Source organism: Anabas testudineus, chromosome 3 (assembly GCF_900324465.2).
Source record: "Anabas testudineus chromosome 3, fAnaTes1.2, whole genome shotgun sequence".
NCBI classification, from domain to species: domain Eukaryota; kingdom Metazoa; phylum Chordata; class Actinopteri; order Anabantiformes; family Anabantidae; genus Anabas; species Anabas testudineus.
This window is the reverse complement of record NC_046612.1, coordinates 5695800-5712283: the sequence shown is the minus strand read 5'-3', so window position 1 is coordinate 5712283 and position 16484 is coordinate 5695800. Positions and strand designations below refer to the sequence as shown.

At 39.8% G+C, this 16484-nt stretch overlaps 1 protein-coding gene and 1 long non-coding RNA gene across 5 annotated transcripts in view; one reads left to right on the top strand and one right to left on the bottom strand.

The window, feature by feature from the left end:
• The first annotated feature begins 2861 nt into the window (after positions 1 to 2861).
• LOC113174044 lies at positions 2862 to 14145 on the top strand. The gene is made up of 5 exons (XR_003299868.1): positions 2862 to 2908; positions 10080 to 10213; positions 12524 to 12681; positions 12823 to 12917; positions 14045 to 14145. It is a non-coding gene; the product is annotated as an uncharacterized LOC113174044 (long non-coding RNA).
• Positions 10601 to 16484, bottom strand: part of spon1a (spondin 1a) — a 78758-nt gene continuing 72874 nt past the window's right edge. For 2 of the 4 annotated variants that reach the window (XM_026377701.1, XM_026377702.1), the window contains 8 exons: positions 15942 to 16082; positions 14365 to 14440; positions 14074 to 14256; positions 12781 to 12951; positions 12490 to 12657; positions 12036 to 12200; positions 11555 to 11803; positions 11280 to 11443 (listed from right to left, as the gene is read on the bottom strand). In XM_026377701.1, the coding sequence (XP_026233486.1) occupies positions 11280 to 11443; positions 11555 to 11803; positions 12036 to 12200; positions 12490 to 12657; positions 12781 to 12951; positions 14074 to 14256; positions 14365 to 14440; positions 15942 to 16082 (1317 nt within the window). Of the gene's footprint in view, positions 11444 to 11554; positions 11804 to 12035; positions 12201 to 12489; positions 12658 to 12780; positions 12952 to 14073; positions 14257 to 14364; positions 14441 to 15941; positions 16083 to 16484 lie in introns of all 4 variants that reach the window. The other 2 variants (XM_026377699.1, XM_026377700.1) reach the window with 2 other exon arrangements.

Here is a 16484-nt window from a genome sequence, read left to right as displayed (position 1 = left end):
TCAAGGGAATCAACAAAGCACCTAGTTTTTATTGCATTTTAGAAAAAGACGTTTCTGTGAATGGCTTTTGTACATATGGAAAAATACAGACTTTAAAAAATAGCCAAAGCATGAGCCATTACATGCAGTAGCTGGCGAGGGAACTGCACAGGCCTGAGAGAATTAAAAAACACAGTTCATCTGAATGGGTCAGTGCCTGCTATCTAAGCTGGCTTTACAGTTCTCCTCTCTTGAAGTCTGGTTGGACTCTTCTCTGCTTTGGTGAGACAGTATTTCTGCAGGACAGAAATATATGTGCAGGCCAGCATCATTTGAACTGAAATGTGATGTAATTCTCTATTTATTTTTGGCAGGCTGGACAAATGTGGCAGCAGCCTCATATATCCTAAATGAACACGGTGTGAGCATGTCAGACATGTACCCACATCTGCAAGTGAGGAAACAGGGCTTTGTTACAACCTCGAGGTCTCCGAGCTTTTGTTGAGACTTGGCAACATTGAATGGTGTAAGAACAGCCAGAGGATGACTATTAGAATAAATTAGCCTACAGTCAAACTCTTAATTTCAGAAAATCCTTTTATATCTAAGACAAGCACCCACAAAATAATTAACTCTGCACAAGAGGTCATGTTTTGTGTCTGATAGTCTGAACAAAATCTCAAAACTTGTGTGCAGATTTCCATGAAATTGAGTAGACAGACAGTCCTCAGGCAATAGAATAATTGATGAGGTTTGGTGGCGATCTAGATCTGGGATTGCTATCCTGAGACAATTACCCTATTTAGCCATGACTATCAATAGACCTGTTTTCAGCTCTCAACCTAACAAAGATAGACACACATCTCCAAATCCTAGGGGTGTAATAAACCCAATAATTCAAAAAATATCTATTGGTGCAGCCTCAAGTTTTTTCTAATGTTCTAATACTTTATATGAATCTATAGGGTGTGTGCAGCAGGTTTCTCTATGTCTGTTTTAATCACAGTGACCCTGACCAGAGTGAAGGCTTTAACAGACTATAAACAACAACAAACAACAGTGTAGTCTCTATTAAGCTGCTGTAATAAAAGAAATCTAAGCAAATAAGGTTTGTTTAATTAGACACAGTACTAAATTATTGAGTAACCTCTAATGAAAAACAGGACCCTTTGTACAAGTGACTGTAATTCAAAGTGCTTTACAGATGACTGAAAAGCTGGTCAACAAAATAATAATAATAAAGTTTTAGAGTAATTCACTGTAGATTAAATATAATAAATCTAAAACGATGCAGATATGTAAACAAGACTATAGCAACGATAAGAAATAACACAAATAAGAGTGTATAATTAGCAAATGTGAATATGATTAAATAAATGTATAAACAGAAAAAAATAACAGACATATACTATTCTTATTAATAGTCACAATGAAAAGGTAGGTATTTAATTGTGTTTTACTTTTAAATAGTGACACTTACATACATTTTGATCCTATGGCTCATAGCACAAACACAAAAAGAAACTTTCTGTCCTGCGTCTTAGAACAGCTACATGATTACTGTGGACCTGAGAGGCCATCCTGGTTCACACACTGGCAGCATGTCAAACTGGAAGTCTGGTGCAAGACCATGAAGTCCTTTAACAACAAGTAAAATAATTTTAAAAATCAATACAGAAACTGACAGGAAACCAATGCAAGGGCTTAACAGCAGCAGCTGTAACATATTCTCTATTTCTAGCTGTGGTCAGGACTCAAGCAAGAATTTTGTGTTCACTTGCACCTACTGTATATCATTAGAATCAGACAGGGCTGTCCAAGGATCATCAAAACCAGACTGAAACATTTCTAATGCATAGTTTTGATGTGTTTTCATTAGCAGAGATTGGTAAATAATAATTGGCAGGATATTCTCAGAAAATATTAAAATGTCAAAACTGTTTAGCGCAGATTCACACTGTAAACTGGAAATTTATGTGACAGATACTAGAGAGGTCCTCCCTCTAACTAACCCACAAATACCTCACATTTAGGGACAACAAGCTGGAACAGGGTTAACAAGGTGATTAGTTGTTTTAAAGGGTACACTGGGGCTATTATGTTAGTGTCAAAAGTAAAGTTGTCCCACAGTGTAAATTCCTTTTTATAGATCCTAAATCTTCTGAGAAAATCTCTTTATGTAATTTAGTTTTGCACCATCTGCGCTCTGCAATCTGTCTTTAATTTAGTGGTGTCATAATTATTGCATGGCAGATTCCTCTTTTTGATAGTTTTAATTTTATGGGAGCAACTTCAACACAGGCTGGAACCAGCGTGTTGTTCAATGCATTTACCAGATTGTCCTTTGAGAAGGATGTAGATGTAGAATTTGATGCATAACATAAACGCTGAAGTCTAGTCCAATTAGTTTGACACAAACAATATAACAATTAGTTACCTGGGTTTTATCATTATTTAATGATGTTTCTAAGAAGATTTTATAGCACTACACGACACTTTGACATCTACACAGAAGTAAACTGATCAATTTTATAAAACTTAAATGGACTAAAAAGAGGAAGTGGTGACGTCAGAGTGACGCAGGCGGCTTCACCTGGATCATTTGCCGGAGTCAACAGGGTGAAGCAGCGGGGGGATGTTTAAAGCTAATAGCGGGTCTAGAGCCATAAATATGTATAATTAATATCTCTTAATGAAACATCAACGGCCCAGATAGGAATGAGGTGGTCTTTATATGAAATTCTATATTCGTACACTGTTACTTAGAACGGTGGAGCCCAGAGATCCGCCCGGCTAACAACGTTAGCTGTTAGCTGTTAGCTAGCTCCAGGACAGCAAGGCGTTGCTCATGAGCCTCTTCCCCCGGTGGCTGTGGAACCAGACCTCGACAGAGTATCATCGAAGTCCTGGCTCACATGGGAGAAGGACGGTAGGTTGATCGACTCCCATTCCTCTTTAAACTCTGGCTAATTCAACCCCTAGTTCGTGCTTCTTGTTATTTAACTATGTGGTTATTTTGGGTCACAGAGCTAGCTAAGCAGCTAACTGTGGCTAAATCCAAAATTCAACTAACCGGTAATGTGCACAAATACTAGAAGTGGTTTAAAATCTCACAGTTGTTCTAAAAGTATTTAAAAACTCATAAAGAGCTTTATAACCACTCGGGTGAAACTTTATTTAGTCCCTGAAATCAAGTCCAAGTTGGGACAGTTTCCAAATCTAATCAAAGATGGCGGCCCAAGATAAGAGAGTCTGCACTTTGACAGATTGTTATCAAAATATGTAAAATATAAATATAACTTTACTGTATTTTATAACCTACAGTGTAAAGAATAGTTGTTACACCCACATGGTTGGAAAAAATTATCTATGTGTTTAAAACAAAGTCGTACAAACCTCCTGGTTTTTCAAAGCATCTCCAGTTCATTAACTTTTAAAAATCTTTACTTCAAAAACAGGCAAAACCTATGACAGAGATACAGCCAAGTGTGTAACCTTAGTAAACTACTAATTATTACCATAATGTTAACTGTGTTATCAGTTCTTTTTATGTTCTCTTTCTTGCACTTTAAATGTCTCCGTGAGCTGCTTAACAAGTGATTTCCTGGCTGTTGGGATCAATAAAGTGTGATCTTATCTTAAAGTTTGTGTAATGGGGTTTGAGGCTCAAAATGCTTTGAAGGTACATTAGAATATTTTGTTAAAACTAGATTTTGCTGCCAGTTTCTGTACATTAACATTAATTTTATTGACTAGCTAATACTAAACTTGATATTGTTAAGGCTCACTGGGTGCATTGAGCTTGTTTTGAGGAAACTTGTCCACTGTAAGAGAAAATCTTACATTTGGTTGGAGCTTGTCTCTGAAATGCAGTGTGAAAGTCAGGGGGCCTGAAAAATAATTTCAGATACTCCCTTAAAAAGACCATATGGTAATTTAATACTGAGCATTGGGGTGGCTGTGTTGTCATGTAACAATGAGCCCCTAAAGCAGGATTTAAACCCTGCAAAGCCTTCAGTTCACAGTATGACATCTGGTGTGGAAGGGCAGTGGGCAACGTACCTTTACAAAGAAATCTGAATACACACCACTCGTCAGGCCTGTCATTATTTTACTTACATTATTATCTGTGTTTTTAATAGAAATAGAAAAACACTGCTGGCACATACTGTTAGCCAATATGTTACAAGCTTCAATAAACGGTCTTTGTCAAATTCACATAATTGAATTTAAATTTTAGCACACTTCAGACTGGTTGCTGGCTATTTGTCACAGATTTGTAGCATGCAGTGTATGTACCCAGGTCAGCTGTGTGTGTGTGTGTGCACGTGGGGGGAAGTAAAGGTCAGTACTTGGACATCACAATGTAGTAATCTGAATATTACATGCATAGTACCCTCAAAGATTTCTATAAAAAGAGTGGAAAAACTGCAGATTCAGCCACTACAAAATGTTTTAAATGGGGGGTTAGAGCCATACTAAAATTTAGTCAATCCATACCTTTATCTTGTTAAGATCATGGCTTACAAAGACAAAGGGAGACAAGTATTAGAGCACATCTAATGTGCTAGCAGCAGAGATGAGCAAGTTGGTATTATAAAACCTAAATTATTTAGCATGTCTGACACTAATCTTTTATGTTCTGTTTTTCATTTGGGTTGTCACCCACACCTACTTTAATTTACAGTGACAATCAGGTGCTACAGAAGCCTCATCTTGAGTCTCTATTGCTTTGCTGTGGAATGCCAGTCAATTTCAGATTGCTGCTCAGCGAATCTCTGCAAAATGCGTTTCCCCAGCAACGGAAAGATAACATGACAGGAAAATAATCTTGCGCTATCACTGTAAAAGGGTTTTCCTTCTGTTTGGCAGCTCTAGAAAGGGGTGACAGTAAATGAAAGAGGAGAAAATGGGCAGCACAATAAGCAGAATAGCCATTTCAGTTTTTAAATTAAACATGCATAACACTGGAGCCAGATAATGAGCTGTACCCTCAGGGAGGCTATCTGCAGCTTGGGGCTGCAAACTTCACCTAGAAAAACCCAGATTTTGCTTGCGAGGCTTTAACAGTTTATTCTAAAAACTTAAAGAACTAAATATTCTGAATTACTCTAATGCTAACTGACATTTCACACATTCCTTCTGTTCCAGTCCTGAACAAATTATACACTCAGGACATTGATTGTTCTTGTGGTCTATAAATCTGTGGAAAAGAGCCTTTGCAGGGTTAGCCACTATATTGATTTTCTCTCTGACGTCTATTAGTTTATGAAATCCTATATTTCCTCTATCTCTCCATCCAGGCTGAGGAACTGTCTGCAAGGCCAGTAAAAAGGATGCTATAGTGTACCTGTATTTTCTTGTCTAAAAAAACAGAAGGACTGCTGAAATTGTTTGTTTCTCCCTTCCTTTTGTATGTTTGTCAATGAATAGATTGACCCTGTCCCAGACTCAGAAGCAAATAAAACTAAAGCGAGCAGAATTTACCAACTCAATCACCCACCGTTCAGTCCTCCAGATTTTTCCTCTCATGCCTCACTGCCTTCAGAAAGCTAACCAAAATGTCTGCTGTCAAATCGTAAGAAAACAATAATAATCCACTTTTATATAACCAAGCACCACTTATTTGAGGTTCCCCTGTCATTCAGAGTAATTTGAAGGGATACAGTTTATTGTTTAAGTGGAGACAGATGTATAAAATGGGCATTCCTGTTATGTAGCATGCAACAATTTAAAGTCTCTGCTTTGTTTATATGGACAATGATTAATTTAAAAAAGTATAATTATATGAGAAAATATTGCTGTTGCAGTTATATAAACCTTGATTAACATGTATGTATGTTATGTAGATTGCTGAAGGAGATCAGGGCATTTACGGTAAGCCTTTACTTCCTAATGATAGGTACCAGTTGTGTAACCATGCTGATTAGTGACTGCTATATAGTGCTCATAAACCAAGCCTATTTCAGATTTAGTTTGAGTGGACAGTTGAATTTGCTCAAAGAGAAGCTTGAAGAAATTGTAAATTCCCATGACACATAGTATACAAATAATCTTAATCTTGGCACAGTTGTGCCCACACAACTCTTTGAAATACACTTAATCACATTAGTTTATTTATATAGTTATTATCTATTAGCTTGAATCTATGGAACGTGTGGCTTCTATCGCTGAACTTATTAACTTTTAGTTAAATCAAACTATATTTCTCTATTTTTGACTAGAGGCTAATTTTATCAATTTCAGTTAAGTAATTGCCCTTCAAGCATTAATCTTGTTTGATTTAGTTACAGATAATATTGCTAAGTCGATGGGCATTTGTTCGTTGGGTTAGTTTATTTTCGTATGGGTATAAGTGCTGTTTTTTAAGTGCAGAGAGATCAAGTTCGTTTCAACATGTTTTAGAAAATTGAGAGTGAGGCAGCTTAGCGTGCAGAGGGTTGTTCTGCCTTTGTGGAACCACATTTTCCCTGTGATCTTTTGAGGTTAGGTGACCACAAGATGCCATTCGCTCCAGGATGAGGGATTTTGGGTAAGCCAGTGCTGTTGAGCTGACCACATTGTAGGCAACAGTCAGGGCTCGGAAGATAAGAACTTCTGTCTTGGAGAGGTTGAGGTGAAGATGCCTCTCTCCCATTCAGGCAGCAATGTCAGCGAGGCATGCAGAGATGCGTAGTGGGAAAGTGGAGTCATCCGGTGGAACTGACAGGAAGAGCTGTGTGTTGTCAGCATAGCAATGATAGACTACTAAACTAGACTAAAACATGTAACCTAGGGATGTAGTATAGATGGAAAGAGTAGAGGACTAAGAACTGAGCCCTGCCGCACACCAGTGGAGAGGCAGTGAGAGAGGTTGAAAACTGCTCGTTCAAGGATCTGGGCCAGGAATTAAAGGAAATTAAAGACAAGTCTGTAATTCTCCAGAAGGGAGGGCCCAACAGTTGTTTTATTAGGGAGTGGAATGATCTGGGCTTGTTTAAATGAGGTGGGAAAGGTGCCTGTGCCTGTGTAATGGCTGGGATTAGTGTGGATGCAGTTGTTTGAAGGAGAGTGGAGGGGATGGGATCTAGAGAGCAGGTGGTAGGATGGTTTAAGAGGAGGAAGGTGAATGCATTGTCCTCAGTCAGAGTAGCAAACAAAGTGAGAGATATGCTGTTAGATGAGGTTGGTAGTATGTCTGTGTTCGAAAAACAGAACTGTGAGCTGATGGCTGCCACCTTATTGGTAAAGAAGATGGCACAGTTATCAGCACTGAGAGAAGTGGAGGAGTGACTTGAAAGTGGAGAAAAGCTTCATGGTGTCAGTGATGTTGCTGAGTTTGTCCTGGTAGTACTGAAAGTACTACCAGCAAAGTGTTTTTGCTTTTGTGACGGTGTGAGAAAATGACGCCAGCAGGCTCTGATATTCCGCTAGAGCAGATGGAGCCTTGGACTTGCGCCACTTCCTCTCAGCACTTCTGTGCATGGTGCATTGTTCACGGATCTGGTCAGTGAGCCATAAATTAGGAGCTGATGTACGGGCAGACCTTGAAGAGAGAAGGCAGAGATTATCCAGACAATTTGAAAGTGTCCTGCATAATTTGTCGTGGCTGTGTCAAGAATAAAGAAGACCTGTGGTGGACGTAGGGTAGCAGAGACCAGGGAAGAAAACTTCTCAGGATTGAGAGTCCTGAGGTCCTGGTGGAAGGTGACAAGTAGAGGAAGAGTATGAGTTTGGGAGAGAGAGACTGTGACTGAAAAAGTGATCTGATATATGTAGAGGAGTGACTGAAATGTTATCTGTGGTGCAGTTCCAGGTGAGAATGAGGTCCAGTCACTCGGAGGAGTGAGGATCAGTCTCAGGTCAAACTGGTTCAGAAGTGCAAGGACTTCAGCAGCTTAAGGTTTGTCCAGATGTACGTTGAGATCCCCTAAGATGATGAGAGTAGTGCCATCTTCAGGGAAGTGGGAGAGCAGCATGTCAAGCTCATCACAGAAGTTTCCCAGCAGGCTCGCTGGTCGATAGATCACAATCACGTGGGCTGTAACTGGGCCGTGTTCTGTGGAGTGATCCAGGTCTCTGTAAGTGCCAGTAGCTGAACGGCTGACTGTGTAGTGAAAGTTGGAATGAAGTCAGCCCTGTTGATTGCAGACTGGCTGTTCCACAGAGCAAGAGAAAAAGAAGTAGGGGTGGAGGAGGTCTGGGTGAGGGTGTGTCGTCTTCTGAAAGAGCAACACTTCCTGCGTTTGCGAAGGAGAACTGGGATTTGCTGAAAACACATAAATATCAATCAAATAAATCAAATAAACTTGTGCTTTATTTAGCCATAGTTAAAATACAAACTAAACTGGTTAGTGACCATGTGCGGGTGGTTATTCTGCCTCCAGCTACACACCCCCTGACCAAAAAAACATAATGTTTACTAACTGTTTGTCTATGATGTATATATATGTGTGTATGTGTGTGTAGATGTTCGATTCCCCTACCTGACTCTAAAGAAAAGGGCAGTTAGCCTTACCGTCAGTCAGTGGTTAACCTTTTCATTACAGGGCCCTAGCATGATGCATACACAGTAGAGTGCAAAGGTTTGAGGCACTAAAGTAACTGTGCTTTCAGGAATATGAATGTATTTTTATTTATCTGTTGCCTTCATACAAAGTGCAGTAAACAGAAAAACATAAATCATATCCATATTTGTGTGACCACCCTTTGCCTTTAAAACGGCTCCTCAGTAATTCTCCTACGTATACTTGAACTAAGTCTTTTTTAAAGGAATTTGGCAAATAGTTTGCTCCGAGCATTTTGGAGAATTTGCCAAACTTCTGTTGACTTAGTATTTTCATGTAGTCCCAGAATGACTGGATGATGTTGATCAGGGCTCTGTGGGGGCTTCTCCATCTGTCCTTATTTGTCTAGTCTCTGAAGATAGTTCTTTATGATTCTGGCTGTATGTCGGGCTCGTTGTCATGGTGCATACTTAATTTAGGACCAATCAAACGCCTCCCTGATTGTGGCATCTAAATTATAAAACATTTGCACAGCACTGTGTTTTAAGTTAAACTTCACATAGAGGAAAATCTCAGTCTAGGGTGTGTTCCCCATGTGTTAGTTGGAGCCCTGTAGACTGCAGTATTTCTAGCTAGGTGAGCTAGGTGAACACAAACTGGTGTAAGTGTATTGTATTTCCAAACTGACACACACAAACACACAAAGAACCTTTCAGATATGTCTTTAGTAATCTACTGAACACAGTAAACATCAGAGATTCAGTATTATTAGATTTGTGCAGTTTAAGAAATTGCCACTCTGCATATCTGTTACTGATTTGCTACACTCTGTGGTTTTAATCAGTATTCGTGACCGAAAGGCAAATGTTTAATAATTAATATGCAAAATCTGGTTTGGCTTTATAGATAATATAGTCAAGAGTAAAGGACGTTCCATGGTTGTGTTTATAGATACTGTAAACTGCTACCACCTTACTGTTGTGCCTGAAGGGTTTTTGAAATAGCAGTGATGTAGGAACCTACAGTACTCAAAACAATTTTGAGACACTAAAATAAAAGCAGTGATGGTTCAGCTAAGTGACTCTAAAAGATGCCACTTTAGTCATGTGGCAGAAACACTTGAACTTTATCCCCCCACATCATGGACCGGATTTTATTCTGTTATTTAAACTGTAAGAGGCTCTGTGAGGAACAGGCTAAATGAGAAAAAGGCAAGAGGGTATAGAGAATACGTCAGCAGTGCGGCCTGCGTCCAGAAGATAAATATTCATCAATGTGTCCATAAACAGAAGAAATTAATGTATATGGAAAATCTACCTGCAGAATTTTTAGGAGATCTGCAGCTGCAGCTGAGCCACACAACCATCAACCTGCAGTGCACTCGACTTAATTAGATACAAAGATAAACACGCCCTTCATCGGTTTCTTTTTGATCCCATGTACCTCGTACCTCTTGCAACTGACTAAAGCAATTTCTAACAGCTCAATCACGCCTGTAGAAATTCCCCGTCCATGCGCCCATCATCTATGAAGTGTATAGGCTTCATCCATGTGTGTAGTTGTTGGCATGGAAACAGGAATGTGATGTATTTTATTTTTCATCCCTGTCCACAGAGCACCACAGCGAGGAAAGCCTGACACCAACCCCTCCCCCAGCCTACTACTCCAGGGATGATGGGGGGGGGCAGATTCCTTCAAGATTCCAGCTGGCACGTGCATAAAAAGACTGAAAGCTCTCCAGCCTCAATGTGAGTGGACCTTCTCTCTTCTGTTAAGTAAGAAATAGCCTTGAAATGTTCCTTATTTTCTTATGTTGCTTTTGCCCAGAAGTAGTTTAATTTGCTACTGCCTGGATGACAAATTGTTTCAAATCATCTGGCTGTTTAAAAGTAGTATTTGCATACCAAATCACCACACAAGAATAATATAATACTCCAGTTAGGCTTTATCCTCCATTTATCACAGCCCCACTGTGTCCCAATGCTGATGTTGGACCAGTTTCTAACAAAAGGCCAATGTTTGAAGCTTGTCGTCTCCATCTAGTGGCAGCACATGTGTATGCATCAAGATATGACAAATAAAGAGACAGATCCAGGTGACAACTTGTCACATTTACTTTTATTGTAAAGGTGATATTATTCCAAAATATTAATATGTTAGAGGAACAGAGATAAAGAAAAGGAAGACATCTAGAAAACATCTACACAAGACTTTGGTAAGAATCTTGGGACACATTCTTATCAAAAAATTCCACAGGAAAAAAATAACAAATTTCTAATGCTCCAAATCATATAGATCTTAATTGTGGTGCATCTACATGTACAACAATATAGCTGGGTAAAAAGTCAATGGGGCATTTTGTGTCCTAGAAACAACGGAACAATTGAAAGCATATAAAACACTGGAATGGCTGGGCACCTGTGCTTTAAAGTCTAGAATATACTGTACTACTTAATACCACAAGATATAACAGTTCTTTATCTTATCATTAAATCATTTATATTTCATAATTGTTTTTCAAGATATACCACAACAGTTTACAGTAATTTTGCGAAAGACTCGTATGTGTATCGGAGCTAGTAGACGGCACAGATGAATCGGCCTAGTTTAAATCCAGAGATTTTCAGAGCGATCTTTAAGTTCTGCTTCTCTTGAAAACAAAATGCCCTGAGCTCTGGATTTAACCACTACAGACTCAAGTACGTGCCACTTCAGCCCTAAACAGAGTGCATTGGATCATTGTGAGACAGTGTGCTGTGCCCTGTCCTGTTCTCTGCTTCACTGTCATCCCTGTTCTCCTACACCTTTACCTTCCTAGCATGGGTGCACATTACAAGCCCTGATCTCCTTCCTGTCCTTGCAGCTGGACAGCTGCGCAGTCTTAAACCGCCGCTTCACTGTCATGAGTCGCTCTTGAATACCACCGCCGCACAGCTTGGTACATTCTGTCCAGTTCGACCATGGTCTCATTTTACACCCTAAAGAAAGAAACCAATCAGGAAAAGGGAATCGCTTGTCAGGTTAATGTAGACACATTATCTATGCATTGTTGTAGGTCTGTATGTAGTGTAATTAGAGCAGAGACCAACCAGGATGCTCTGTGGCGGCTTCACCTGTGCCGTCATCATAGTCGCCACCACGATCCTTGGATGATTTCTTCTCATGTCTTCGACTGCACTTTCTGATCTTGCACTTCTTCCTCTGGATGCTTTCAGGACAGGGGTCTCCTCCGAACTGAGGCTCCAGCTTCACCATGCGTGTTCGGATTGTGTGACCCTTGCCACAGGACTTATTACACTCTGACCACTCAGTCCACTCAGACATCGCACAGTCTATGGCTGAGGAGACAGAAATGGAAGGACAGAATTTTCAGAGGATGAAATTTCTCTGACTCCTATTTGTATCTGGGCCCACGTGTAGGGAATATTATGCATTTTACTTTTAATTAAACAGTGGAACTACAAACATTCCTGATACTGATCCCATAAATTTGTGTTTGAAGTAGTGTGTAATTATTTTTATTCATTTATTTTTGCTGTTTATAAGAAAGTAGGGACGTGTAATACTTACGACACTCTGGTAACATGCACTTCTCCACCTGTTCTAACTCCTCTGAACACTCGCCCAGCTCCACTGGGGACTTGAGCACCCGCTGTCGTGTCCTCAAACCCTTTCCACAAGTCACACTGCAGTCACTCCAGTCAGACCATGGAGTCAGCAGGCAGGGAATTGTGTCTGTGTACAACAGGAATCCCTCAGTAAAACATACACTCAGTGAATTATATGTAACAGTTGGACTACAATGAAATCTTTATTTTTAAATTTACTGGCAGAGTTAAATCAGAGAAAACCTTCTGCTAACTGAAGTTTTAAATTCAAATGTAAACCATTAATAAGATTCTTATTTATAACATGGATCCACAGTTAAGCTACTGTTCTACTGGCTCCTCTGCCTGGCTGCTTAATGTGACCATTTTCAACAGATTTGAAGTGTAGGAGGTGTCGGGATCATGCTGCTACTCACGACATTCTGGCATCATGCACTTTTCCACTTCTAGCACCTCTGCCCCACAAATGGAGCCATCCGCAGGAGGCATCTTCACCATGCGCTCCCTCCTCTTCATGCCAAGACCACAAGTGGCACTGCAGGCATCCCACTCGCCCCACTCTGTGACCAGGCAACTGCTGGGAGCTAAGGCCAAGAGCAGAAGACATGGTAAACCTACCTACCTACAGTACTAATTGCATTAAATCTATAGTATTTAGTTATCATTTCATTGAAGTATGACTAATTAAGCTACAACAGAGAACCTACAGCAATCCTCGTTGACCACACAGTTTTCCGTCTCTTCTGTAGGCAGGGTGCAGACTGAGCCATCATCAGGAAACTGCTTAACGTAACGCTCCCGGGAACGTGTGCCCATCCCGCAGGACATACTACACGGAGACCAGGTAATCCACTCTGACATCATACAGGTGGAAGCATCTAAAGAGACAAAGGGAAAGATGTCAGTAAGGTTTGTGATTTTGGTTACTGTGGAGGATTTTAGGCTCATTAAGTTGAAGATGGTCATTTTTTAGGTGTTGTTAAGACCAATTTTTACTCAGTTTAAAAAAGTGTCTTTTTTGCGTTCACTCATCTCATCTTTTCAAATAGCCCAGATTCGTGTCTGTCCTCCAGCAGCTATTTCTACAATCTTTGCATTATTCATGAGCTCCTTCTCTAATTGGCTGGAGCCTAATGAGTAATGCACAATCTGTCATACTGTATCTTTACCTTGGTTCAGGGAATGGCTGTAGCGCTATACTATTAGCATAGCAACAAAATTTAATGATCTATAAACCAGAGTCTGGTCCTGAATGGGAAGGTATTTACAGATTATCATTCAGACATCCAGTGACACCTAATTGACTTGGACTTTTCTATTCTACTGGTTTTTTATGCATTATTATTATTATTATTTGAGCAGAAAAGAAAGTGGTCAAGTAGTGATACTCAAGTGCAAGCTACGCTCAGTAAAGCAGCGGTAAGTGTATTGAAAACTGATGTTGTTGATTTTTTTTTTTTTTTTTTTTTTTTAGGAAATAAACTGTCCTTACGATTAACAGCACTATCACAGCAAATTACAGTGCACAAGACGTGGCTGCTATGGTGCATATCGTACACTTTGCACTTGCACATTAAGTACTGTATTTACAAAATCATGCTGTTTCTAAATTTCTTAACATAAAAATAAGCATGATGACCTAAGTTACAGAGATTGTGTGCTTTAAATTAGACTTGATCTTTTTCCACTGCTCAATGTACCAAGAAATAAGAACAGTCTAAGTTTTAATATGAATAAATTAAATTTAATGGTGTCTTTTATTCATTAGAATTTTCTCTACATTTTTGTTCAACTATAAACAGTGTGTATTAATATGTATATTGATGGACCACCAACAAAAACTGGTAAATGTCTGTCACATTAATGGATGAAATAACTAAATAAATAATAATAAATATATCAAAGATTAATAATGTTCATTAAAGCCCTTTGTTTGACCTTATCGTCTTTTATATTTTGTTTTCCTCACAGAGATCTTCAGACCTTGAATACGTTCTTACCTTCATCACTGCATCCAGGCCCCATGCAAGGCTCAAAGTCCTGGGTGTGTGGGCAGGGAACACTCAAGTCCAGCTGGGCCTTCAGCATCCTCTGCCTCATTCGTTTGCCCTTTTCACAAGTGGCTGAGCTGCAGGCGGACCATGGAGACCAGTTGGAGTAGATACACGTCTCAGGGGTATCATCTGCAGGATGACGAAAGAGAATAAATATACTTTTATGGCTTAACAATATCAACTGTGCTTTTAATGTTGGTAAAGTGGAAGGGAAAGAAATGGAAACGGCATCCAAACCTTCTTCTTTCTCTTCCTGGGCAATATCTGCTACAATATCATCCACGTTATCCGGCACAATGTTACACTGTTCGCCCTGCGGACAGACATAGTCAAAAAAATGATGATACAAAGCTCCACCACCTACAACTGTTCGTTTCCTCTCACTAAATGTTTTATATTGCTTTTGAGATTGATGAGAAAGGGCAGCATCATGCAGATAATGGAAGGTTGGGCATACGATATACAGGCAGAAGGCACATATTAAGTAAATTAGAAATGTATACAAATTCCCCACATCCGCCTCTAGGTGCCACTGAAGGACTGCTAACTTTTGATTCCTTTCTGGTTTGCAGCCTGAGATCCCAGTGAACATGTTTTACCACTCACTAAATTATGATGGGAAAAGGTTTATATTTATTTCAATACCTGCTGTCAATGTTTGAATTACTTGATATTTTCTATTGCTGTGTTTTTATTAGTTGAAGGTCTCATCACATTTGTCGTGTTATAATATTAACCTTGACATTGGTGGAAAACATTTTCCTTATTGAGTGCTAGAACATGAATTAAGCTGTGGCTGTGGAGGTTGACATTAAGAACACCAGTATCTGACAGGTCCAGTTGCTAGTGCGTCAGGCTAGAAACTCTTTTAAAGACAAAAGAACAATCCAGGCTGCTCTGAAAAAATGTTATTAAAAAGCAAATAAGGGAATGGATAGAAGAACATTTAGAAGTCACCGAAATCCATCAATAACAAGTGGGAAACATTTGGCACATATGTAAATCTGCCTATAGCAGACCACCAAGATACCTGTAACTAACTCTGAAGGAGTTTTTAGTTTCTGCAGCTGAGATGGGAGGGGCTGTACTCACAGCAAGTACGAGCTGGGTTCTTCACTAGTCAAAGCTTTATGGAGGAGTGGCAAAGAGGGGAAACAGCTCATTAACTCAGCTTAAGTTTGCCAGAAGCCATTCATGGTCACCCAGTTGTTAAAGATGGTCTGTAGGCAGATTTACACATGTGCCACATTCCTTCCACTCCAACAGATATTTAATGAGGAATTAAGGAGATTCAAGATTCCTGTATCCTTCCTATTATTTCTTTTCCATAACATTGCTTGAAATGTTCTTTTGACTTTAGGCTGTAGTTTTTGACCTGGATACTAATTCAGCAGTAACTGGACCTTCAAGATGTATCTGACAGAGATGATGATTTAAAACCTATGTGAATACAAGATCTACATCCAACACTGACGAATCTCTCTACTGATAGACAGGATTGAACTCATTGTACCTGCTGAGCTGTGGTATATACTTCAACAGCAGAGACTCCTGTCTCGTAGGAAGGCATTTATAGTTCACAGTAACAGTGTAGAACATTAAAAAGTTCTGGCATCTTCTGATACAGGGAATCAGCTGAGTCCCCCTACTGCTCTAGCTCTGACATTCACGATTAATCCAAGTCATGTTACATAAAGGTTCACAACTGCACTGTTGTATGGCTGTCAGTACATTTACTGCATCATCATCACCATCATATCCAAGCTACCAAGTATTTGTATTTATACTATGATCTTGCTATTATAAAAACAAACCTTTCTGGCGATGCGTTCAACAACCACCCTGGCAACAGGCGTGATAGCGCCCCCCTCTGGATCATAAAAAGGGCTCTGTGGATGGTCCAGACTGGTTAGGGGGCGGATCTTTTCCTGGGGCGCAGTGGGCTTGTTGGGAGACTAAAAGAAAAACACAATGTAAATTAGAGATAAAAGCTCATGGGACACAAAGCCGTGGATCTGTTGGATCTGGAGTTATTTGAAAAATATCTTTGGCACAGTAGGTTCAAAGTCACTGAAAGTTATAAAAGGACAAGTCTCAAAGTCGGAGAGCAGCTGTGGAGGAGTGCTATAGTTTATACGGGTGATGCTCTTATTAGTCAACAGTAAAGGTCTGCCAGCATGGGGCTGATAGAAGCATCACCGCCAGAGGCTGTCTGGAGGCAGAAGACCAGCTCATCCTTCACCCCCCCACTGTGACCACCCAGAAACAAACCAGGGAGAGAACAGTACTTTTTTTTGTTTGAGAGCGATAACAAAAGACAGGGTGAAGGGTAACGAGTGGCCACTAATTAAAAGATA